We start from the raw sequence: 25,705 nt of genomic DNA, 5'->3' as shown, positions 1-25,705 counted from the left end.
CCCCCCCAACCCTCACATTGTATATTAAGAGCCCAGGGAAAAATAAAGCCCGGCTGTTGCAGACGGTGTGTTTTTTTTTGTTTTTTTTTTACCCATAATCTGGAATTGGCCTGCAACGGGTCACAAATCGAACGTGACGCCAAAAGGCTAGCGTTGCTTTTGCCACAGCTCATGTATTTTTCTTGGACGATGCTGCGGAGAGTGGGGCTGAATATCAAACAAGCTCAAGAAGAAGAAGGAAAAAGCATTTTTATTTTGGAAGCCTGCAGCAGATAGCTGGATAAAGAATAGAGACCAATCAACAAGATAAACCACATTGGGTCAGGAGAAGCAATACATGACAGACACGACAAGAAGGACAGGATGTACTTTAATCTTGTGCGTAGGTATGATTTTCTTAGGAAACTATGTGAGGGAGAGAAAATCCAAACGACCGCAATCTGGTAAGAGTGTGTCTATGCATATGGATCTTTTTTATGTCACGTATTATCTTTGGACTTTGAAAATAGGTTCAATCTATACTTGAAATACAACTATCATCACAATAACTCCAGATCACGTGGAATGTGAGGATACAAATGCAAATCGGTATTCTTTTCCTGGACTATTTGATCTGGTACAAAATGTGTTTGACCGAAATTCAAAAAGCAAAGCAAAACAAAGCACAACTGACCACATAATAAGGACAACAACAAGATTATGTCATGAATAAACTGCAAACGATAGAGTAAAACATAAATGATTTTCAAAGTAAGACAAAGCATAAGGGTGAATCCCGTTACACTTCAAGTAGAGATTTTTTCTGGCTCCCCACTTGGAGTTGCATTGAAAGTTGCTGCAGCAGAACACGTTTCAATTCACGTCGCTCAATAATGAACCTGGGTTGTAAATCCCATCCTGTATCGGCTCCCCGAGGTGTTGCGGCAGCCGCTTTGCTCCATATTGTTTTTGACACTAATGGACCTGATATATTTTTACAGAGCTGGCTTCAGAACCACAACCACCACACTCATCTGCTGCGGCAATACAGAGCGTGAAGCATGTTGCAAGCACGCGCTGTGGTCCGCGCAAATATTCACTTACACCCCCTGCTCTCTTGCATCAAAGACTATAGTATTTCCAACCTTACATTACATTTAACATTTTACTCCAACGAGACGAGAAAGATAGATTAGAGAAGTGCAGATAAGAAGAAATGAGGCACGAAAACCTGAAACATTGTCGTAATTTAACAATTAGCGTGCTGTCCTTAAGACGTTTCTATAAATAAGTAAGTTCATAAGGTTAAATGAATAATTCTAAAAGTATTTCTGTGTAATTAAAAATGATTGCAAGTTGTTTAGACAAACAATTCATGCTGTATATAAGTTTGTATAAAAAAATACATTAGCGGTAAATTCTATTTCCGGTTACTTCCGGTTCCGGTTACGTACTTCCGGTTACGTACTTCCGGTTGCGGTCACATACTTCCGGTATTCCGGTTTTGCTTCGAAAACAAAGGTTCACATGCAAGGGGCAGCATGGAAATGTTATCAGATGCCATCCACTCTGAATTGTCATGCAGGAATGCCGTAAGTTACACTATATGGCAGCTTATACTGTTTAGTTGGATATTATTGTTGATTTTCCTGCAATGTTATTTTAGCGAACTTGAGCCACTTAATTTGGGTATATATGTCTCTACATGTTGAGACAGAGCGTATTTTTTGTCATTTCAGTTTTCACCACATGTTCATGAAGACAATTAAACAAGCTGCAACTAAACTCCAGGGTCTTCATTTGTGGTTTATCTTGGTGTCACCAACATCTTCGTTGAAAACACGACAATTAGTATGAAACAATTAGTGATAGACCCACAGAAAGAGCAACGTGATCTTAGAAACTCTTACCCACATGCTTGGCTTTACTTTTCATAACCAACCTTTATTCCCAAAACCCAATTTAACCCATTTAACCACTGGCAGTCATGACATACAAGCAACTTATCTGTGTGACTTCATAGGCTGTCACCACACAAACAACGTGTTCAAACCCATTTGGTCCGCAAACAGAAAAGACGTAAGAGGCTCTCAGAAATGAGCCATCTGTCATTCTATGCTGTGTCTCCATTAAAGGAAATAAAATACAAACACTGATCAACAATTCAGGACTGGCATAATGAGGTAAAGGCGAGGTATTGATTTTATGCTGTGCGGGAATTGCAATTAATCATCTGTCCATTAAAGTGAACACCGGTCGTATTTTACTTGAAAATTTCAATGTAATGTAATGCATACACTCAAACTAAAGCATTTTATTTTTATGCTGATTTTCTTTGCAAGTTGGAAGTAAGAAAATGTAGATCCAGAACGTTGCCCCTTCATTGTGTCAAGTTTCATTTAACATTTGTTCAGACTTCAGACCTGGACCACAATTATAAGGCTTTATAATTGTGAGTAACAGGACTCACACTTCTTTTTTTTTCTCTAACCAAATTGATCATTATAACAAAATGTGGGTACCTCAACATTGATTTAGTCTGGTATGAAATTGCTGAGTGGGAATTAAAAGTGATTGGATTAATGTCAAGATGAAATATTGAAAAGGCTTTCTTGACACACACTGCAAATTAAAAATAAAAAAACTGTGACAAACCAACTAAAGAATCAGAAAACAGAACATTTATTACCGTTTATTATTACCGTATAGTAAAAGGTTTTTTTTAGAACAAAAGGAAGGAAAGGCTTCAGAAAAAGAAAAGTTCAGCAAACCCTATGACTTTAGAGGTTACTACAGTTTGGACATGCCAGGTTTTACATTATTAAACGTTCAGCGTTTCAACGGCCAATTTAAAAAAAAAAAAAAAAAGTTTAACAACTTGTCAGTATGATTATTTTGAGGAAAATCATTTTCTTTCCCCACAGATTTCACTCCAAAGAGACCCATAATGAGACTCACACTGAAATACACTGAATTGTGAAATCTGTGTCAGGACTATTACCCCCACAGTGCGATCTGTCCATTGCGTGGATATTTCTTTCGTATTTGCTCTGGCAGCAGGTTGAATCCCGGCTACAAGATGATTGTAGCGCAGCGGGAAAATTGGTGGTTATTATCAAATAGACCACTTAAAGCAAGTCGAATGAAAATGGCTTAAGCAAACAGGCTGGCATGTAAAGCGCAGGTGTGTGGAAGGTCGTTAACGAAGAGACGAAAACTCGAAAAGAGGACAGCTCAAATCCACCTAAGCTCGACACAAACACACTTTGGTGTTCGCGTTCGCGCCGTGTGTATGGTGAAGTGATGAAGAACATGTAAAATGAAGCGCTGCGTTTTGCTGGGGATGCTGTCATTTCCTGTGAGGTCACAGGTCAAGGACCTAAACACTAACCAGTTATTCTTTTTCTTACGTCCAGCAGATAAGTTTCTTTCTTTCTCATTGTATTTGTTTGTCATCGCCTCTCGCTTTATTTTTTCGCAGACCTTGTTTATTATAAGTTCATTTAATTTCCCGACCACTCGCACGCATGGGCCCCCTCTGCGTCATCCAACACTGTCCTTCCATTTACTGACGGTTCATGAATAACTTTATGAGTTTTATTTCAGGGGTCATCCTATCGTTTCTCTATCTAGAACCAAAAATAAGAATTTACCAGGGTCTGTGCTTCTTAGGATATTTATCTCTACGTTACGACAGCTGTTTCCTGAGTCTTTCAAGGTAACGTATGTTGTTGTTTCTCTTTTCTCACTCTTACATAAACCCACAAGATTTCAGTTTTCACTAAATTATCAATTCTGAGATGTCAGCCTTGTGTGTAAGAACAGATTTTTATAGTTCTAAAATCATCAGAACTTAAGGTGCATTTGGATCATTTGTTTTAGATCACTGAGTAACATTATGTCCTCTTTGTTTGTCCATTTATGGTGCTTCACTTACGGCCAGTGATACTTCATCTTCTCGCGCGATGACAGGTGGAAAGACAAATATGCAAAACAAGTCCAAAGCTACATGACCTGAATATATAGACACGCAGAAAGGAAGAGAAACAGACAGGAAAGAACTTTTCAATTTACAATTCTCCTCATGAAATTATTCTAAAAGCATTTTTGCCACATTGAATATGCAACCGCGATCGGTCAAAGAGAGCAACTGCTGATTAACGTATACGGTTAAAGCATTTTAGGTCTGCTATGGGGGCTTTCACATGCGCATGCAATGAGTCTGCTGTGGCCTGTTTAAATGAGCACAGAGAGCATTTATTCAGGAGTAATCAGCTGAATAAGCTGTTCTTTATGTGATGGATGGACTTCAGAGGAACAGAAAGCTACTTAAGAGCATTCTGGGAGCGTACAGCTCAGCCTTATTCAGCCATTTACTGACGTTTCGCCTTTGGACCAGTCTGCTGTGCTGAACCCAAACCAAACTGTGACATTAAGACCGAGACACCTTTTAAGCCAGAAGCATTCCCTGCTGTTACTGTGATATGGACACAGTGTACTAATGTGGAACACATTAGTACACTGTGATACCACTGAACTTTGTCACATTTAGTTTCGTATCTCATTGGGATTTTATGTGATTGAGCAAAACAAAGTCATCAGTGATTTCTAAGTGTGAAAAGTAGATGGTGTTTTACGTTTAAAAAAATCTGAAATGTGTCATTCATCCGTATTCGATACTCTACAAAACCGCCCTTTGAAGCAATCACAGCTGCAGTCTTGTGGGGTTTGTGCGTCTACCAGATTTGCACCATTGGAGACCAAACGTTCCCCCCTGCTACTTCGCCAAATACCTCAAGCGCAATCAAACGGGATGGAGAACAACTACAAATATAATGTTTTGTGGTTTTGCCAGAGATTCAAAACGTGATTTTGCTCTGGTCTTTAACTGGACCATTTTAACATATGAATGAGCTTTGACTGTACCCTCAGCATGGTAGTTCTAGCTGCATGATTAAATTTGATGTCCTGCTAGAATGTGACCTTCTGCCCCAGTTTGGCACTTTTGCAGCTTTTGCATTTGTCCAGGATCGTACTGTATTTGACTCCATCAGCAAACCTGCATGCACGACGCTCCTTTCAGTCTTTTTTGTGTGTTTGGGGTGATATGGAAGTCTTGCCACTCACTACACACGCATGCTTAGGTGCTGAATTTTGGCCTCATGTGACCTGAACACCGTCTGCCTCATGATCCCTTACATGACTTATGGCAAACTTCAAATGGGACACTTTATGGATCCCACATTACCTTTTAAACCGGTTTTCCACATAGGTCAGTGTTCTGACATTCACATAAACACAGCTGGACTCTATTGACTAAACAGGTGACTTCTGAAGGTCATTGGTTGCAATGGATTTTATTTAGGAGTATCAGAGAAAAGGGGGCTCAATGCAAATGAATACCACCCTTTACAGTTTTTTTTTAAACATTTAGAAAACCACGAATCCTTTTCTTTATATTTCATAATGCACTATTTCCTTTTTATTTTATTTCTAACACATTGAAATGTGAAAAAGTTCAAGAGGTTAAAGTTCATGTAAATTTGACCTATTTTAACGCAGAAGTAAATGAATATCATTCGATTTTAGAAACAGTGCAGAAACCAGTTGTTTGTTGGTGTTAATTCTCACAGATGGCTAAACTTTGCACAGATTTTTTTTTAAAACATTAGCTTCTACTTAAGCTAGACGCATGAGGAGAATATTTTTGGAATATTTCTTGAACATTTATTTCATTTAATTTGCAAATGTGTTGGTTTTTTTTCTGCAGACCATGCAAGTTTCACCAACACCCTGCCGAATCATCACAACAAAGTACTTCCAATGTCTCAACCATTTAGACCTGAGACATTTTTCTGTTTAATTAAACCTACACCGTAAACCTTCAAAACATAATGACAGCCCAAACACACATCTGTGACTTCCTGCATAAGGGCGAAAGGGAACTAGATCTGAGCTACGGATAAAGTCCCAAAAGCTCCAGGAGACTGGAAAATATGAATAAGAAGACCTTTTCCCTATCCAGCCTTCCATCCGTCTGCCTTCTTCTTTTTCAGTTCAGGTTTTTTTTCTCTCCTGGGAGACAAGACAATCAGCTCCCAAAAGCTGTTCCTCATGTTCCACCTCGACTTTCATCTGCAGCCAGAAACCTGTCTAGGCTATGCAAAGCAATGCATCAAATGAAAATAAAGACAAGTAAAAAATATGAAAAGCATTTGTCAGTTTTTTCTTCCTCTTCAGACATCTGATTATTTTTCCTAAAGGATCAACGAAATATCTGAATTTGTCTCTGTCACAATCAGCCTGATTGAGACATTTTTCCTTCATGTGTCACACAAAAAAAAACACTCGGGGGTGGGGGGGGCCTTGTGAGCCACATACGCTCATCTCATAACAAAAATATTAGCATTAATGACTCAATTTCCTTATCGACCTCCATAATTAGGCCCATTTGTTTTCTTTGTCATTCTCCGGTGATACAGGCCTTTTGTTATGAGAACCAGAGAGGGTAGTCACACGGGAACCTGATTATTCAGTCAGCAGTAGAGCGGATCCGGGGGGATCCCCACTGAGCTGCAGCACGCTCACATCCCAACGTCCGACTCTGCAGCCCTTCAGCAGTGGAAATGTTTAAACATCAGCTGCTTGGAGCGCCGACTGTCAGGATTCTCTGTTTGTCTCCACGTCTTCTTTGCTCACGCCAGATCAGTCCTAAACTAAAGTCCCTCCTTTCCTGCGTCGACTCTATAACGGGGCACACGGAGGAGTTAAATCTGCTGCTTTGGGGGCTCATTCGGGCTCTCAGTTTGGACAAGAACTATTTGGTTGGATTGTCCAAGAAGAAGAAAGACAAATAGAAAGGGAAGAAAATGTGTAGATACGAAGGAATGTCACTGTTCTGCTTTGTGCCCTAAAAGGCCTTGGAACCATTATTCAACACAAACAAGTTTTATTGGGATTTTATGTAACGGCCCAGCACAGAGTCGAGCATTATTCTGAAGTGGACAAAAAATGTGAAACATTATTGTGAAAAATGTTTTGAAAATAATTTCAAAAAGCTTTAAAAGTGAAAATAGACAAAGTGTACAGGGCACATACACAAAAATGAGTTTTTGCATTTTTTGTCAAACGTGAATGAGAATGAAAAATATGCTATTACATTTAGTAAAGGTATAAATTACGTTTTTGTTAGTTGAGTTTTGAGTTAATCGGAGGTACACATGTGGCCGTATTTTAAGGCTACACCAGGAACGCGTTGTTTTGTTGTTTAACACGACGGGAAAGTCAAACAGAATCTGCCAAAAATATCAGAAAGAGACATGTGGAGCTGCCAGAGTCTGGGTCATTCTTGAGAACAATTTCCAAAAAAAAAAAAGGTGCACGTGTCTTTTTACTTAGAATGTGTGATGTTTTATTGCGATACATTATTTTCCTTGCTTTTGTTGATCTTTATCTGCAGCCAGTGAGTATAATGTGAGTCCCTGGGTAGGAAGAAGGAGATAGAGAGAGAACGGATCCTCAGCCCCTCACCCCTCTTCATGCCTTATCTGTGAGAGCTAATGAGTGATGGATTAACCTGGGATCACCCCCTGGCAAATTGAGATGACCCTGCAAACTTTCCCCCCCAAAAAGCCCTCCTCCTCCCTCACACAGCAAAGACTGCACTCTAGTAACAGCCAGACAATCCTGGGTGACGTTTTCACCATTAAACCCATCTGGTAAGACTTTTCTGTAGAATAAATCAAAGTCACTGTAGATGTGCTGTGACTTAAACGACAAATCATTTCTTCTGGATTAAAAAGTCTCACCTGACCTAATTTTGCAGTAAATTGTTTTGATAAAGATAAAATCCACCCTCTCGAAAATAAGATACAGCTCTGGTTGAAATGATCAAACAACTAAGAGCTGGATGATGGGTTCTGTTTTAGTCCTAATTTTTCGTGCATTATTCCTTATTTCTGCTAATAATTGTGGTTTCCCCGTCCAGCACTGGGCCCCACCATGCTGTCACCTGTACACACAAAACATCAGCAGTAGTCCAGTCAACCCCCCCGGCAAGACGAACTAATGCTCAGCAGCCAGGAAGAAAGAAGTTGTTTGCTAATGGATTATGAATTTGGCAGTAATTCTCTCAGTGAGAGTTCAGGAGACGTCTCGGCTCTGTCAGCCGCACTTGTGTAGTTATAAGTTCCAGCACGTCAGGCGAAACTTCTTGCAGCTCAGGAGCATTCCTAATGCTCCAGAATAAGTCATGAAGTGAACAGAACAAAATAGATTTGATGCATTTAACCACTTCCACAAAGTCCCTGCAAAATATCCCGGGTGGACCTTTCAGGGTTAGCCACAACAAACTTTTGTCCCACGCAAAAAACACCTTGATTCTTCAAAATGTGAATGTTTTCATGACCTTGAAGTTTGTTGTCTGAATATCTGTTGTTTATATAAATGATCTCATTTTTAAAAAAAATCAGACAATCAGAAAAGCCCCAAAACATTAATCTATGATTAGTCATACTTTTAAGTGTTTATAAACCTTTAAGGCATGAGACAGCATTATCTACAAGGATAAACATCCAAGTTTCTTATCCTGGCGAAAGTGTGAAAAAATAACTCATTGTTCTGGCCACGTTTTTAAAATGTAAGAGAACATGCTGCTTATTTATGTGGCCGTCAAAACTCCCAAGCGTTCCTTCACCACTATAGTGTTGCTTTGCCTCTTGTGATGTCATCAACCTAAATTTAAAATGTTTCTAATTAACACTTATTGAATCAGGACAAACTCTTTTTTTTATTAAAAATCCTGTTTCCAAACTAGATCTAGCCAAATACACAAGAAGCAGATTTTTCTTTCTTTTCTTTTGTTTTCTTTTTTTTTTTATGAATTAACTGCCCTTTTAATTTTTATTTTATTTTTTTTTTTTGGAAATACTTTGTATAAATCCAAGTGTATCTTAATTTTTTTATCACTGTACATTTGTTAGTATTAAAAAAAATACACCAACCGATAGCATCACTGTTGGAAATGAATGTAGCTATAAGACTGGGAAAGAGTTTGACTTTTGGAGAAAAAACAAAAAACCCAAACATAAAATGTGATCTATGAAAATTAATCGTAAAAAAAAGAGTAGAACAAATCTCATATTTGGTCTTAAACATCTGATCCTAAGCTTGAAGTAACGCTCTAATCTCTCTACTTTGTGCTGACCTCTGCTGACTGTGGTCTCTTTGTGCAGTTTCACCAGCCAGCTGCGTTCACCAACCTCCAGGATAAAACACACACAAGTTATTGCGCGACTGTTTGCTGCGTCCGATGGCAGCGAACTGGCTAGACGGCAACAGGCAAACTCACTCTGACACACACACAAGCACAAGTGTGATTTACAGGCCTCCGTGACAACCGAGTGCTGCAAACCTTAAAGTGCACACACACTCCCCCATGCGCACACAAGCGCCCTGCTCCATGACTTATATGGAAAAGACAAAACATTGCTGATAAATCACTGTCAGCTATTCACGGACACACACGCGCACGTTGGAGGAGCTGGAGACAGGGTCTTTGTTTCTGGCAGCATGTGAGTGTGTTTGACGCACAATGAAATTGTTTAACTCAGCTTGATCTGTCACAGGTGCTTTCTCCCACTGTTTCAGACTGTGTGTGTGTGTGTGTGTGTGTGTGCATGCGTGCGTGTGTGTGAGACATGAAAGTTGGAGAACAATCGCTCTTAAACCACGTGCATGCGCAGCTCCACTACGTGCTATCTTTGACTGGTTACCAAGCTCTCCAAACTTTATCCACGTCCAAGTGTTTGAGAGTTTACAGCATAATTAAGTCCCACTGACACATTAGTCCTCAGCAGCAGGCTCCAGCTGTTTGCAGTTGCCTTGGATGACGACAGATACAGGCGGCAGGAACAGCGGGGGACGCTCTGATCTGCCCAGTGGGCCGCCGTACGGAGGTGTAATCATTTCTTGCTGTGAGTCTTAAGGACCTGCGCTTTGAGCTCAGAGCGCTCGCACTCGTGCTTGGTGGTCCTGTCGGCGAACACGGCGGCTGTTGCCAGAGGAGTTTTTGCCAGGGCTTTCACCTTGAACCGAGCGCTGAGCTGCTGCATGGACAAAAGCCTCCTTCTCTGTTGTTTTGCTCGCTCTTGCACACACATGTGCAGCATGGAGGGCATCATTGTTTGCTTTTGCTTCATTGTTCTTCTTGCTGGTGCTGGAACGGCCCTATCAGCTATTAGATTTGGACCAGTCGAAACAAACCGTGCCAGGGCTTTCACTTTTAACTGAGAACAGATTTGAGTGTTTACAGCCAAACGTTAACAACACATGATGCTGCAGATGCAAGACACATATGGATGTCTGTTTTTAAACCTGAAAGTGCAAGTAAACACTTTGTAGATAACAATTTTGCCATGTATATTGTAAGTTTTTTTTTTATTATTATTTGTAAGTTTGCATCATATTGAGATTTGATTTCGAGAGCCAGCAGAACGCAGCATGTATCAGTAACGTGGAAGCACACATGGTTTTCAATATTCCAGTGCTAATGTGTGCAGCTTAACCTCAGCATAAATGAAGCTTAGAGAACATTAGTGCACAAACAGCATCATGAGGATCAGGAATACAGCAGAGAGATCGGGGAGAACGTTGTGGAGACGCTTAGAGGTTCTGCTTTCTAAAGGAACACTGGAGCTCCGACAGAGATCATCGGGTTTCTGGGTATGTCTCTAACTACGGCTCTTTTCCCCTGATCGCTCAGTCCCAGGAAGACTTCATCAATTTACCATCAATTTGATTGCTTCCAAATCCAGTCCAATCAGCTGTATTTATCACAGGCGGACTTCGGTCAATCTGCAGAAACATCTCAAGCACGATCGGCTCAGTAATGAGTTGTGAATACCAACATAAAGGTGATTTCTTGGTTTTCTATTCTTGATGATTTTGCAAAAATCTCCCACATATTTTTACACATTGCCACAATGGGGTATGTGTGTGCAGAGTTTTGAGGAAAGAGATTAATTTAATACAGTTTGGAATAAGACTGCAAAACAGCAGAATGTAGAGAAAGTGAAGTGTAGTGAATACTTTCTAGACATTTTATGCACTCTCCAGCTTTTATGAAATACAGCCAAGAATAAGGACGTTCTGAAACAAAGCCATCAAAGGAAATGTTAGAAGAAGAAGAAGAAGAAGAAGAAGAAGAAGAAGAAGAAGAAGAAGAAGAAGAAGAAGAAGAAGAAGAAGAAGATGAAGAAGAAGAAGAAACAGAAGTTTAGGAAGTGATGAGATGAAAACTGAAACTTTTGGCCTCCCTGCAAATTACTATAACTGGTGGAAGTCTAACACCCTGAACACACCATCCTCACAAAGAAAATGGTGATGGCAGCATCATGCTATGGGTTGGAGTTTCTTCAGTAAGGACTGGGAAGCTGGTCAAAGTTAATGGGAAAATGGAGGAAGGTACTATAAAATGGTTTAGATCAAAAAACATTCATATGGCCTAATCAAATATCAGACCGAAATCTGAGAAAGATTCTGCAGAAATATTCAAAAACGGATGTTAAAGACGCTCTCCATTGATTGTGAGTTTGAGCTGTTTTACACAATTTTGAAAAATATGCAAAAAAAAAGTAAATCTCTACATGTGAAAAGCTGGCAGAGAATTAGCCAAAAGACATGCATTTGTAATTGAAGTAAAAAATGGTCCTACAAAGCCTTAACTAAAAGATACAAATACAGAAAAATATAAAAACCGGATTTATAAGTCTGGACTGCTTTTTCTAAGTTTATCATGTAAAATCCCAATAAAATACTGAGGCATGAGGCTCAGATGAAGCAAGACGTAGAAAAGTTGAAAGTTTTCTCCTAAAGTCCCTTCCTTTCTTACTTGTCCACGGTTTTCGTCATATTCCAGTCCACACATTTTATTTGTTCTGGCTGCAAAAACTTGACCCTCTCTTGGTAGCCTGCTGCCACATGGAGGTGCTGAGGTCATCTGCCTTTATCCTCAGCAGCACCGCTGGCCTCAGCCCCAGGATCAGATCTCATATAAATAGTGGCTTCCACAGTTTTAACTCAGACTCGCTGCCAAATGCACAAACTCTATATTCGTCCATTATATACACTCCACTGGCAGCATTTTCCTGTGCTGTTTACATCTTTCCTTATTATAAATGCTTTGCGATGTCTTTCTGCCCAAGGATTTAGTGGTAGTGACCAAAATTGTGTGCATGAAATGGTCCGACGACTACGCAGTGACAGGATCTAATAAGGGAAAGAAAATCTCTATAAATAACGTCGATAGTGACAAAAAATCTCTAATTGTTGTGCTCGGTGGGCTAGCTGTTGGTAGCAATTATAAAGAAAAAACAATCTAAAGGTACAAAATGAAATTTTAAACAATTTTACATTGGCTGAGAGAACTTGTGCAGTACTTTGTGTTTATTACTCTTATTACTGCAAAAATTGCCACACATTATGTCCAGTGTAGCCATTTTTTATTTTGACGACAGGATGGTAAAAAAAAAAAAAAAAAATCTCTCATGATCAAAGTCTGAATTTCTACTTTATTTTTTTAATTGTTGACCTACTGGGTAGGTATGACCAGTCCATAAATTTAGTTTTTATGCTTATCTAATTCAAATATGTTCCTCATGCAAACAAACAACAACAAAAAAACCTTTAAAAGGTTTTCAACAAATCTGTTCAATCATGTAAAATTTAAGCATGGATGATATGAACAGCTAATAGTTTTAATACACACGATTAATAATTCTTATTTTGTTTTTTAAGTAATTTCTATACATATATGTTTGGGACAACTTATGCAATAAATGCATTGTTTTCCAAAATTCGGTGAGTAATTTTTTTTTTTTTTTATTTGTCATGTTTCCAGTATTGGACAAAATTATCACACTTATATTCTTTTTTTCCCCCATGTTCCTGCAGATCTATGCAAAACATCTGAGTTTCTTCCAAGTCAGAAAACCAAGAGCAGGCTAGCTGTTATTAGCAACACAATAATTAGATTCAGTCCTAAAATGAAAGCTAACAGAAGTGTTAAACTGTTTATCACAGTTTAATTCAAATTAAATAGGTAAAAATAGATTTAACCAAGCACATTTATTGGAGAAATTAGAGTCAAATACTATAAGTTTCAAAATCAGTTCCTCAAGGAAAAAGTTGGTAAAGGGTTATTTTTGCATTTATAGAAGTTTTGAGCAGAGTTCTATGGGAATGTTTCCATAAAAATAAAACAAACAAAAAAAAAAATAGATGTCCTGTCTGGTCAACCTGTCTCCTTCCACATTAGAGCATCTAGTCGTTGACGCAGCTCATGACACACGAGAAAGACAGGCATGGTGTGATTCATTCGACTTATGAGCTATGCGCTGGGGCATTTTGTGTTTATTGTGTGAACACAAGATGATTTTGTCTGCTGTGGGTTTTAATTACCCCTAATCATTTGGTTTCCTTGAACTAAACCCTTTCCATTGCACACAAACACCTCCTCCTTACTCACTCTCCTTCTGAAACACACACACTCGCACAAACACTTAGAGGCATTCGGTGCCAAACCCACAACACACAGAGATCCTCTCTCTGCTTAAGATGAGCTTTCACTGCGGCAACAAGTCACCAATTAATTCATTAACAGACGCCTCCGCGGGCGCTGAAAAGCTGCATAAACACCCACTGGCACATTATGTGGACTAAGAGAGACACACACAGGAACAAACAAGCTGTGTAATTTCAACTTCAACTGAGAGAGCAGCAATAAAAAAAATAAAAAAAAACCAAACAAACAAACAAAATACAAAGGATAAACGGTGATAAACATAGGTACTGGCAGAAATAGGGCTTCTCGTTGCTGTTGGAGGAGAATATCAAAAACAATATGTTGAAAACTGCTGAGAAATCGACCAATAGTTTTAAACTTTTTTGGTCAAAAACAGTAACCCGAGCAACACACACGAGCTGACATCAACGCTCTTTGGTGTGGAGGTGTTAGTTGGGGAAGAAGATTAAATGTTTGCTATTTTCAGTACAATTGAGGTATTTCAGAAGGAAATCGGAAGACATGCAGACAGAAAAAGCTATTTGAAACACATCATTATTTTCTGCAACATGTCCAGACATGAGTAAGGCGGTCATTCAGGCTGCGAGAGAGCAGATAGCAGGAAGACTGAGCGGAGTACAGCAAAGATGCTCCGTCTGAGTCTTTTCAATATCAACCTGTCAGTCATGGAGTATGCTGGCTTTGAAAATGCCTTTTGGAAATTTCACAGTTAAGGTAAAGACCAAGAGTCTCTCCGGGGAACAGAACAGAGACTCATGTCTTTAGAATGGCAGCTTGGCACACCATGTTCACATTAACGGCTAATTTAAGACGTAATTAATGTTTTAGTTTAGTAAAAAAAAAAAAACTGTTTCACAACTGTTTTCACACACACTGTGACATTCCTTCTGTTTCTAATATAAAGAATACATTTTCAGTTCTGGTACGAGTAAATGGTCAAAAATAACATCTTCGCTGTTTTATCGTCTCATATTATTTATTCTTCGAGATAAAAGTTCAGGTCAGTCAGAAATTGAAAAGTGCTTCTACTTATGTCAAAGCAACTTTGTATCCAAAGTGTTGCCTAAACTTGGGTTGGAGATTCTCACAGTGTGATCAAGGTACCAGTTTTGCAGTATCCCTATATTTCTGCAAAGATTTAAGACAAAAAATGTGCTGCATTATTCTAAGGAAATATGCAATGTGCAAAAATATTGGAGGAATATTGGTAATGATGAATAAATAAATAAAATAAACTCAACAGTTTCAGTGTTTCCCTGCCTTGAGTTTCTATCAATTTGGGGAACAGCTTTTAAATTTCTAACAATTCCTAATATGTCTATGTAAATAATTAATTATCAGTTATAGCAGATATTTAGGATATTCATTTATTAATATAATTGATTTTTATAAATAAAATAAATTATAGAATAAATCCTTTCGGACTAAGAATACTTTCTGTGCATAATATTATACATTTGTTGGCCGTTCTGCTTCATATGCAGTAACACTTGGTGTCTAATTAGCTGATATTAGGTTATTGCTTTCCAGACATGCTGCTAGTATCTTGACAGCTGTAGTTTCAAAGCACAGCTACCTTCATAAAAGCGATGAAGAAGGTGCTTCTACATCTTCCAACCTAAAAGGCCAAAATACTTTTAGGCAGCCAATTCTGCAAGACAAAAGTATCCTTCATCCAACCGGCTGACCAGCAGCGTGCAGAAAGATTTTCTACGACACTGTAGGCTTTTGAAAATGTTTGCATTTTTGGCCCTGCTACTCACAGCCAAAACTACCTGCCATGACGGGGCTCACAGCCCTGCTGAACTGGACATCTTCCATTGAGAATAACAAACTCATTCTGTAACATTATTGCCGCAGCTTTTTACAGAACAACCGTTCACTGGATGGGCAAACCTCCTCAGGATGCAAGGAGATTGTTCACATTTCTCTCTAGAGAATACAACTGATGTTATTAGAAACCCGGTTCTGACATGCATGCGTGCGCCAAATCCTAATAGCTCAGGTCAAGTTGAGTAAAGGCAGTTATGTGTTCTTCCACAGCTTTAGAGCAATAATAATTGTGCTCATAGCAAATGATCTGATATCAATAAAAACGAATAAGCTCCAGGCGTGTTTGGATGTTGTAATAAGGCAGCAGAGTCCACGGTGAAGCGAGGGTGACAAGAGGAAGTGACTCCGGGCCAGAAGCCAGCAGAGTAACGCTATATGGCTTTCTTTCACAGGCAATATGGCTTCGTACCAAACTGCTTCTCAAAAACAAAACCGAGGCCACATTTCTGGTGCGAGCAGAGACACAGGCCTAAAATGCGGGCTCACGCTGCAAGCAGGATCTGGCTTTAATTACGTGTCGTAGCCAAAGCAATGAAACAAAACCACAGCCCAGAACCGCTCGCTCTGCCCAGAGGACGCTGAAGTGAACAACAGATACACGACCTGTGAAACTTCACAATGAGTTCTTGCCTTCGCTGACATCTGAACGCATTCCATCACCTCAAGCAGTGCAGCCTGAGCTTCGTCAGAAAGCAGGTTGAAAACAAAAATGGAAGTAATGAAAAGAGATCTTTCGGCCCCCGAGACCAACACCGGACGACTCGCCGAAAATTCAGGGAGAACTCGCGGCAGAAACGCCCCGTCGTGTCTCACTTTCAGCGCAAAGGCAGACGTGCACACTTCTGCCTTTCTGTCAAATTCGTTTTTTGATAAAAACTCATATCCAGTCTTCAAAAGGAGCTGTCAGAATTTATTATCAGTGCAAAACTAAATTCCATCAAAACTGAGTGGCTTCTTGAACAGGCTGCAAGACAGGCAATAACAAGCTCCAAAATTCCTTCTCAATAAGCGGCCGGCTGCCAAGCCCTGACTTTAATGGCTTCAAGATCTGCCATGATTTGACATATTCAACAGTATCTACATTAGCTGTCATATTGAAATCATTTTGCCATTTGTGGCTAATTCATTTCAAACAGAAAGGAGCTCCCTCTTGGTGACTATGTTGCTTCTGGATGGAGACATTCAAATGTGATAGTTTCCTGTTGTTTTTCTTTCTTTTCTTTTTTTTACTTTGTAAAATGTAAGAAATGTAAGAGAAGCAACAACAGGTCCACTTTGTCCTCCATCTGCCCTGTGATATTTTTATTGAAAAGCCCAAGAGCAAGGCACAGGATTGTTCTCACTGAAAGGAGACAAACAAACTGAGAACACAGAAAGTCAGTGACAACGCTTTGTATCTTTCAGTAGATCTAACCAGAGATGCTACAGGGTCACTGCTGCCACTAACTCTGAATTCTGCTTTTCTTTCCTATAGAAAATCCCATCAGCTCATTGCTTCTCTGCGTTTCTGCAGTAACAATGCGATTGTTTCCCTCCGCTGTTGCCAAATGCTTGCCAAGGATGAGTGACTCCTGCAAAGTCAGTGATTTCAGGCAATAGGCTGTTTTCTTAGTAAAATCTTTTGTAAGGAAAGTAGCTTCCAGATGCAGGTGAAGTCCCAGGGCCATACCTCAACACCGTCTCCTTCATTTCTATCTCCCTCATCTTCTCATTTTCCTTCGTACAGTTTCTTTCTCAGGGTTGCAGGTTTCATTGGTGTCTGGGTGTTGCTGGTGTTTCGGCCCAAGGCCTTTTTGGGGGGTCTCTCTAACGTCTCTGTTTCAGAGCTCCTAATTGGTGCTGATTGGAAATGGAGGCAGCTGGCCAGTGTCCCCACAACAACTTGAGATCAAGCTTAAGATGCACCATTGTCTCTCACTCACCCCGCCCATTCTCTCTCTTTTTATCACTCTCTCCCCTTTCTCCCTCGTGTTGCCCTACCTTCTCCAGCCAGCCGTGATTTTTGTTAAATAAACCTAATTTTAAGTTATCCCATGCATTACTTCCCTTTGTTTGTTGTGGTTCTAGAGCCAGACCATAACAAATTGGGGGCTCGTCTGGGATAGCTTAGAATTAGATTTAACAAAAATCATGGACCCTTAAGCAGTGGGAGGATTGGTACTAGGTCAGGTCCAGAACTCCAACCCTAGAACCATCTTCTCATCCCAACTGTCCAGGAGAAAGACTCCCTAGCTGGTCGTGCTGCTGGCCCGGTGAATTAGGAAGGTTCAAGCGCTTCGACAACCTCAACGAGGAATATTTACACATCAAAGGCTTACTTGTACATACTCAAATTTGCATGGAGCTGCTAGAAAAGCCAAGTCCACATCTGCAGGGCTGTGCTACAGAAAGATTTCCAGCATTGCTGCCCTTCACGCTATGCATGTGAGTGTGTTTCTCCATACACATCTTCTAGCTGCCTTTTTTAGAGTTTAGCTCCAGCAGATGATATACCGTAGGCCCAGGTTTGCTTACAGTATGTGCTCAAATGGTGACTGGTGTTTGTCTGTTTGGGAGATACAGCAGGTCTCTGGATCTAAAACAGAAGGCCGAGCCAGTTGTCTGGACTGTGCTCAATTTATTTCTATGCCGGTTTACAAAACCAGTCATAAACACTGATAAGAGCTCACGGAAACAGGTTCTTGAAGTGAGAGCAGGGCCAAACCCCCCTTCTTCTGTTTGAACCTGCGACCTGAAGACCTGAAGAATAGTGTGAGTAGAGTAATACGGTGCAAAGTGCATGGCTTCTCTATCAGTTTATTCCCAGCTTTGTTTGCCTTCGCTGCGTCTGACCATGGATGTGGTCTCCACCTTTGAAGATGAAGGAGAGCGATTTTATAAAGGTGCACAACGAGCCGTTTAAACATCAACCAGACCTTTGGTGTGAAAGGTTCCAAATAAACAAAACAGAAACAAATCAAGAAGTGGTAAGAAATATTCAGCATTCAGGTTCATCTACCTCACAATATGCAAATTAAAGTTGATTTCTGCTTGGTTTTGTCTATCGCCAGTAAAAGTATTCACATCTTTTAACATGTTTCACAATGTTTCTCTATAAATCAAACTTGCATTTTGTTGAGATTTATGTGATATAAATGTGAAGTTCAAGTTGCATTCTTTCAGAAATAAAAATCTGAACTGTTGGATGGACAACTGCAGTGTCGGCACTGAAAAAAATTACCAACGTTAATAGAAAACCATAAGTCAAGGTTGCTACAAACCATGTATAGAAAACATGTCAGAGGCTGCAAAAGACTTGAGACTCAGGTGGAGGTTCACCTTCGAGCGGGTCGAGCTATGATAGGATTATCAAAATGGCCCAGTCAAAGTCCAGATCTAAATCCAACGTTTCAGTCTTCAGATGTGCAAAGCTGGTACAGAAGTGGCCAAAATAATTACAGCTGTAACTACACAAAAGCCTTTGGTGTAGAGATAGTAGACATGCGTGCCACACTTTTTAGAATTTTACTTGTAAAGAAAAACAAGACAAGAGAAGCACATATCGGTTTCGCCTCACTTATAAAATCACTAAAAATATAGTTTGTAATTGTGACAAAATGTGAAAAAGGTCGAGTATGAACAGTTCTGCCAAGAACTGCAATATTTATGAAAAGTTAGAGTAACTTGGGAAATTGTCCATTTCAATTCAGCTTTTGAAAAACCCAGAACTCGACGACTGTTAGCAAAATGTCTGGTGAACACTTCAGCTTTCGCACTTTCTCACTGTTGCTCTGGAAATGATCTGAATCCGCATTAAAATTTGGGCAGAAATTCATGAAATCCTAAAAACGTTGAGTGCCTCACACAAAGAACTAAAGCAGCTGCCTTTAACCGTTAACACATGCGAACACCAACATTTAGCACAACACAACAGTTTCCTATCTTTTATAAGACACCCGTAGAATATCACAGGGCGTAAAAAAAACAAGCGAAAATGTTTTGCTCTGTCCCAGTGGCTGTGTCTTTAAAACAAGCTTTAATGCGTCCTACTAACCACTCTGCAGAGAATGTTTTTGAGCTTCTGTCAGGACACCACCTGGGAGCAATATTGCAAACAACACTGTGTGCTTTCCATAAAGTAGACTGATAAAAGTGGGAAACGCAGCTTTAAATCTGCTAGAATCGTGTACGTGAGCAAACGCTTTGGTGAATGCATTGATTCATGCGCTATATATTCTACATAATCTAAGACTGTGTAGCAAAATATATATCTTTGCTTTGATGTGTTTTCAGATAAAAATCAGGCAGCATTTCAACAAATGTGTGATAAGAATTTGTAGTAAAAACGAAAGGGAGATTCACATGTTACTCTCGCCACACTGAGACATTGAACACTTAGGATAATTTCGAACTAATCTGTTTGATGTCGTGCCTGTCGTGCATCATCATAATATGCACAGCGCCTTACTAAGGTATTCACACACATTTTGGAATAATATTGCAAAAAAAAAAAAGCAAGATTTAATGAAATGGCTCTCTTCTACATTTAGGTGTGTGCAAGAAAGAGAAAACATTTTGCGACCTGTAATTTCTCTTGTAAAGGAGTAAAAAAAATGTAGAAGCTGTAACTGATTTTAGTTGTATTATATTTGAACAGGTTCTAAAACCTGGAGTTTGGTGTATTTGTAGATTTCAGTGATGCAGTCAGAGGCGACTCTGTGACTGCAATATGTTTGATTTAACCCTTGTTCCATTTTAATTGACACCTTTTCCTTTAGATGTAGATCAGTTTCCAGCAAATGCAGGAAGCAGAAATATTCTGCTGTTATTTATGATGCTAAATCAGTACAGCTTCTGAGCTTTGCAAAATTGGTCATCATAAAACCTGATTTGTGAATCTCTGCTAAAAAAAAAGAGCTTTTATTGTAGCTCTTACCAATAAAAGCTAATGATACCAATAAAAGCTAATGATGAACAGGATAGACGAAAAAGTCATCTACTGCAATGTTCTGTCTTTGCATGCCCCTTTTTTAAATCAAATTCCTCTCCTCCTGTCTTTTTAGCTGCCATTTAAGCCACCTTGCTGTTGACAGCCCCTCCACTGAACCCCGCCGCTGTGTGGAGAGCAAGTCCCTTCATTCAACATGCCTCTAAGCCATCGTTTGATTACCCTGGATCATTCAACAAACGGTACTCTCCAAAATCCCTTTTACCTCATAACTGGCATCCAGTGCGACGCGGCCATAGTTTGCCTTATCCTGCCTTTACTGCAGCTCCTCAGACCTCCTACGGTCTCTGATGTGCCAAAGCATCTGCTGGCTGAACTCATTGCATTCGAAGCCGTTGGTTCGCCGCAGCGAGTCAATAAGCCAAATGGATTGAGATGCACACCAAAGAACACTTGAGCAACCTTTAAGGTCCAGGTGGTTGCAATCAGCAAAGTGCTTTAAAAACAGGGGCAGAAACGCAGTTGTTTAAAAGTTCTCTGCGGATTCATTTTCCCCGTTTCTTGATGTTTGGTGGAAGGAATTGAGCAGAATATAACACCTTCACACATCAACAGACGCTGCAGCACTTTCTCGTGAGAAAGAACGGCGGCAGACTGATTTTCAAACACTCTCCTCAAAAAGTGTTACTTTTTTCCTGTAAACCATGAGTAAGAGCATACCTCGTTATTAGATGTTTCATTTATTTATATTGGTGTAGAGGAACCATATGCGTTTCATTTAGATTAGTGTAAAAAAAACAGTGAAATTTGAACTTTTTTTTTTAGAGAATTCAAAAGGTGTAAAAACTCCAAAATATCTTACAATCAGCTACAGATATCCAGCCCTGCAGTCCTTAAAGATCAGACCTGACTGTTCTGTTGCTGGCAACTATAAATTTAACTAATATTCTCTGATTTTAACAGAGTTGTTGAGGTGATTGGAGCAGACTTTCTCAAGAGTTTAAGTAAGATCCCTTCTGGGAGGAGATGCAGGCTGCAACTTTAAAGTACAATAAAACCTTGATGTTTGGTTTTATCTTTATCTTGTTTGAGGAGTAACTGTTACAGTAAATGCACATTTGGCCAAAAATGCTCCTTGTTCACGTTTCACCATGTCAACGTCAGAAATCAGCAAACAAATCCCTCCAAGGCAGCTGCTGTGTGCTCATAGAGCTGCAGCTGAAAGGAAAATTATAGATTTCCAATTGGCTGAATTTGTCTTTGAATCGTCATTTTGCTCGTTCTGCGTTCATCTCATCAAGACGTTTGATCACAGTGGTGATTCGTCTTCATTTTAATGTTTCTTTTTTTTTAACTTAGAAGTTAAAACAGAATTAGACTGGAAATATGTATACTAATACAAACTATCTGACTGTGATTAGAGATGAGCTGATTGCCAATATCTAAACATGGCAGGGTTTGCTCTTTTACAAAAAAGATAAATTCTGCTATTTGGAAATATCTCTAGACAAAGATAAAAAGGACGGCCACCCATCACTCTAATTAAGTTAGCACTACTAACTACACATTAATTAACAAGCCAATATCAGACTAATTTTTTCCCTGTGTTATTTTACCTAAAAAAAGAATAATTGCTGCTACTCTCTTAAAAACATAAATTAAAAACAGTACAAGCTGGTGTTTAAATGTGATTAAAGGACAGAAATGGATCTAAAATATCATATCAGAAACTCCATAAAACGTTTTGTTTCGCTTTTTGGTGAAATGTGTTGTTTAGTTTTTGCGCGGTTTCGTAAGGTTTTCTCGTCCTAAATCTGAAACCCAGAAGCTAAAAGAGCCAGAATTATCAGTATTCTACTGCTCACTCTCTGTGTTCAGTTTATAGGACAAAACGCAGTAACTCTGTTCACACTGGGCAGCCAGAGTGGTGTGAAACAGTTTGGATTTCTGATTAAGACAGCTGTTTAGATGGCTTTAATTTGGTCCCTCTAATAAATAAAAATTAATCTTTAACAATGTAGAAACACAGGAGATACTGTCTGTTTGTGCAGTTTTGTGTTAAAGCAAACACTGACGAACCAATTAAGCAGAGATTGGATTAGGCCAGTTTTTTGTTTGATTTGCTTTACTTAATGATTGGCAGGTCAGAAAGCTAAATGATAATAAAAAAAAGAACATAGGGGTTTTTCTAATTCATTTTAATGGTTCAAACTGAGGAACTCTGTCCAATTTTGAATACAAACATATAAAGCAACATCGTGTACTGTGTTGCACTTTTTCTTAGCTGAAAAAACCCCTTTAGTATCACTGACTATAATTGCCTTGTTGTAAAAATATGCCTGATTCCCTGATTCTTTAGTTTTCTGCTGCTAGTACTTTGTCGTTTTTGCATGTTTTGGTCCATAAAAAAAATAGAATGGTCAAAATTAGAATTGGAAAGTAAAACCTCAAAGAAAACCAGAAATTGATATTGCCAGGAAAAGACTGATTGTTGCATCATTAGATTATATTTTATGACTTTTTTGTGAGTGTGTGTTTGCATAAATTATGATGAATCCCTTAGAGTCAAACAAATGTTCCCAAATTACAACCTTAATAATACTGACATTAAGATAAATATCTTAATAATGAAGGGCTTTATGCACATGTCACAGTAACCAGATTAGGGGATTATTATTTATTTTTCCTTCAATTAAAATGGGGGAAAAGTGGCTTTCTGGTTGGTGGTGGAAGATCTTGGTGAGGTAACTACTGTCGACGGTCTCGCTCCAAAACCCTGAAGCTTTCAAAATGCGCTTCTTTTTTTTTTTTTAATAAGTGAGTTTTTTATGCATTTTCTCCCTCAAAAGCTTATTTATTTCCCTGCACTTTTGTAAGATTTCAACCCCTGTTATTATTATTATTATTATTTTATAGATTATTAGTTAATATTATCATTGCCTCAGTTTCCTCCCACAAGAGAAAGTGAAAAACCGCTCCTCATCTGCCAGTCGCTCCAGGATGGAGGACCGTGGACGGACTCACCGACACACTCGTTGGCCTCCCGGGCTGTGGCTCTCTGCCACGGCCTGTCGTAGTGGAACGGCTTGCACCTGTCGCACTCCGGCCCCGCGGTGTTGTGCTTGCACTCGCACACCAGGCTCCCGTCCCGGTCCTTCACGCAGCGGGATGCGTGCCCGTTGCACTTGCACCGCCCGCCGACCTGCAGGTCCGACACGGCGTAGAAGTAGGAGTCGCGCGCCAGCTCCGAGTCGTCCTCGTTCTCGTCGCCGAACGTGTGCAGGCGGCTGAAGGTGACTTTGATGTCTGTGGCCGTGACCCAGTCCTGCAGCACCGGGGAGCTATCGAAGTCGTGTGCGGACGGGCGGCCGTCCAGCGTACTGAAGGCGATAAGGCCGCCGGTCAGCGGGTACATGTCGGTGTGGGAGTCCGTACAGACGGCCTCCTGCTCGTTCTGCTTGGTTATCGCGGCCCGGTTGGGCTTATTGTACATCTTCCTGCATTGCGCGGAGTAAAACTGAAAGGGCACCCAGGTTTTCCCGTAGTCCATGGATTTGTAGATAACCATGGATTCCGGACGGGGGGAGCAGAACTGCAGGCTCACGTAAGTCACCTCAAACTTCTTTCCGAGGGACAGGCTCAGGGTGACGTTTTGTGGGAACTGGACGAAGTTCTCCGACTGCCAGCAGGTGAGATTGTGCGGGTTGTTCAGGTCCGTCAGGTACGCCGGCGGGTGGTACTTCTTGGGGTCGGAGGCATCGCAGGTGTGACAGTTCCGGGTCTTCTCGTCCCCCTTCTCTGCGGAGGTCACCACGCAGTAGCGGCTCGGCGTCCTGCCGCAGGTGCTGGACACCCTCACCTCCTTCCCGAAGGCGGCGTTGACAAAGTCCGGGATGCAGCGCCGCGGGTTGCCGTGTTCATCGTAGCAGGGGTCCGGAGGGGAGGTCTGCGCCGCGAACAGGCTCATCCCGTAGCCGCCGAAGGCGCTCCGGCACAGCAGGGAGGCGGCGAGCAGCGCAGGCAGGACGGCATCCAGAGCCCTTATCATGGTCGGTCTGCTGGTCCCCAAAGTGTCTGTGGCTGGAGGAGAGAAGAGAATCAGAAAATGAATGGAGGGGAACAAAACGCTCTTTAAATAATGAACTGCACAATATTGAGGCAAATTTTGAAGAAAACATATAAAGATCGCCTCACCTGGAAAGATTTAAAAAGATATCAGCTACTTTTCTTAATTCTCGCAAGCCTCCTCCTATGTTGTTGTTTGTTTCTTCCAGCTGAACTTAAGAGTCGCTTGTGTCCTTATAGCGAGTCCCGCTCCTTCTGCCGGTCTTTTCAAAACTCCTTTCTCTCCCCCTGCCTGCCGCTCTTTCACTCCGAGATTCTAGCTTGGATCCATGCATGAGGTCAGCGCATCCTGATGGAGTGAGGAGCTGAGGAGGGGGTGAGGCACCGGGCGGAACAACGACGTCCACTGGTGGTGCATCATCAGAAGACATCGGGGACGCGCTTTGCCTCTGGAGGAAAACAGCTGGAGCAAAATCAAAACGTTTTGAATATGCGCTCTGATCAGTTTTGTATGATACAATAAATCTTTGTATTTTGTTCTAAACTACATGGATCAGCAACTGAGATCACTAAATTAGGGAATTAATAAAATAGTATTTTAGATAATTATTTAAAAAAAACAACCTTGAAACGTCCCTTTAAATAGCCAACCAAGAGTCTCTGTAGTTACAATGTGTCCCTAATGTTTTATTTCTCTTATACAAAATCAAAGCGCAGACTTTATACACGCTTTGCACTTTTCATTTTTTGAGTGGCAGCACTATAAAGTTCTGCTGCAGCTCCGCTAAACCTGTTGCATGCCGCCTCCAGACGTAACACCGCCACCTGGTGGCCGCCGAAGAAAATGCCACCTTCGAACTACAAGTAGGTGTGTTTTAGAGCTGAGTCCTGGCGGGGGAGACACAGCACAGTTTATTAAAGAACACTCAGACATTGGATGGGACTGAAAGGAGATGGTTTTTGCATGTTTGAGGAGATAAGTTAAGACTCTCTTTCACATACTTTTTATGCATACACTGCATAAAAAGTCAGATAAATTTCTCCTAATTGATTGAATGTATGTACACTTCCTTTGTGCAAAACTTGCCTTAAATTCAAATTGTTCAATCAAATGTTTTGTGTAACATTTCTTAATAACTTGTTGGAGTTTGGTCCAATCACCCAGGCAGAACTAGTATGACTGAGTCAAGTTTATAGATGCACCTTTTTAGTTCTGACCACACATTTTCTACAGTCCTACAGAATGATGGACTCTCTAAAACTCTGACCTTGATGTTCTTAAGCCATTTTGTAACTTACTGCCTATAATTGTCTTTTCA

The 25,705-nt window shown here is 40.3% G+C and overlaps 1 protein-coding gene across 1 annotated transcript in view; it reads right to left on the bottom strand.

Annotated features, from left to right (window-relative positions):
• ntn1a (netrin 1a) overlaps window positions 1–24,841 on the bottom strand; it is a 70,837-nt gene extending 45,996 nt beyond the window's left edge. Inside the window, exons 1-2 of the mRNA XM_015039750.1 lie at window positions 24,516–24,841; window positions 23,346–24,401 (exon numbers count right to left, since the gene is read on the bottom strand). Coding sequence (XP_014895236.1) covers window positions 23,346–24,369 — 1,024 coding nt within the window. The 5' untranslated portion in view covers window positions 24,370–24,401; window positions 24,516–24,841. The remainder of the gene's footprint in view (window positions 1–23,345; window positions 24,402–24,515) is intronic.
• Window positions 24,842–25,705: the final 864 nt, after the last annotated feature.

Source organism: Poecilia latipinna, unplaced genomic scaffold (assembly GCF_001443285.1).
Source record: "Poecilia latipinna isolate Pla-1442-1.1 unplaced genomic scaffold, P_latipinna-1.0 Scaffold481, whole genome shotgun sequence".
NCBI classification, from domain to species: domain Eukaryota; kingdom Metazoa; phylum Chordata; class Actinopteri; order Cyprinodontiformes; family Poeciliidae; genus Poecilia; species Poecilia latipinna.
The sequence above is the reverse complement of the archived record's forward strand: the minus strand, read 5'-3'. Positions and strand labels throughout refer to the sequence as shown.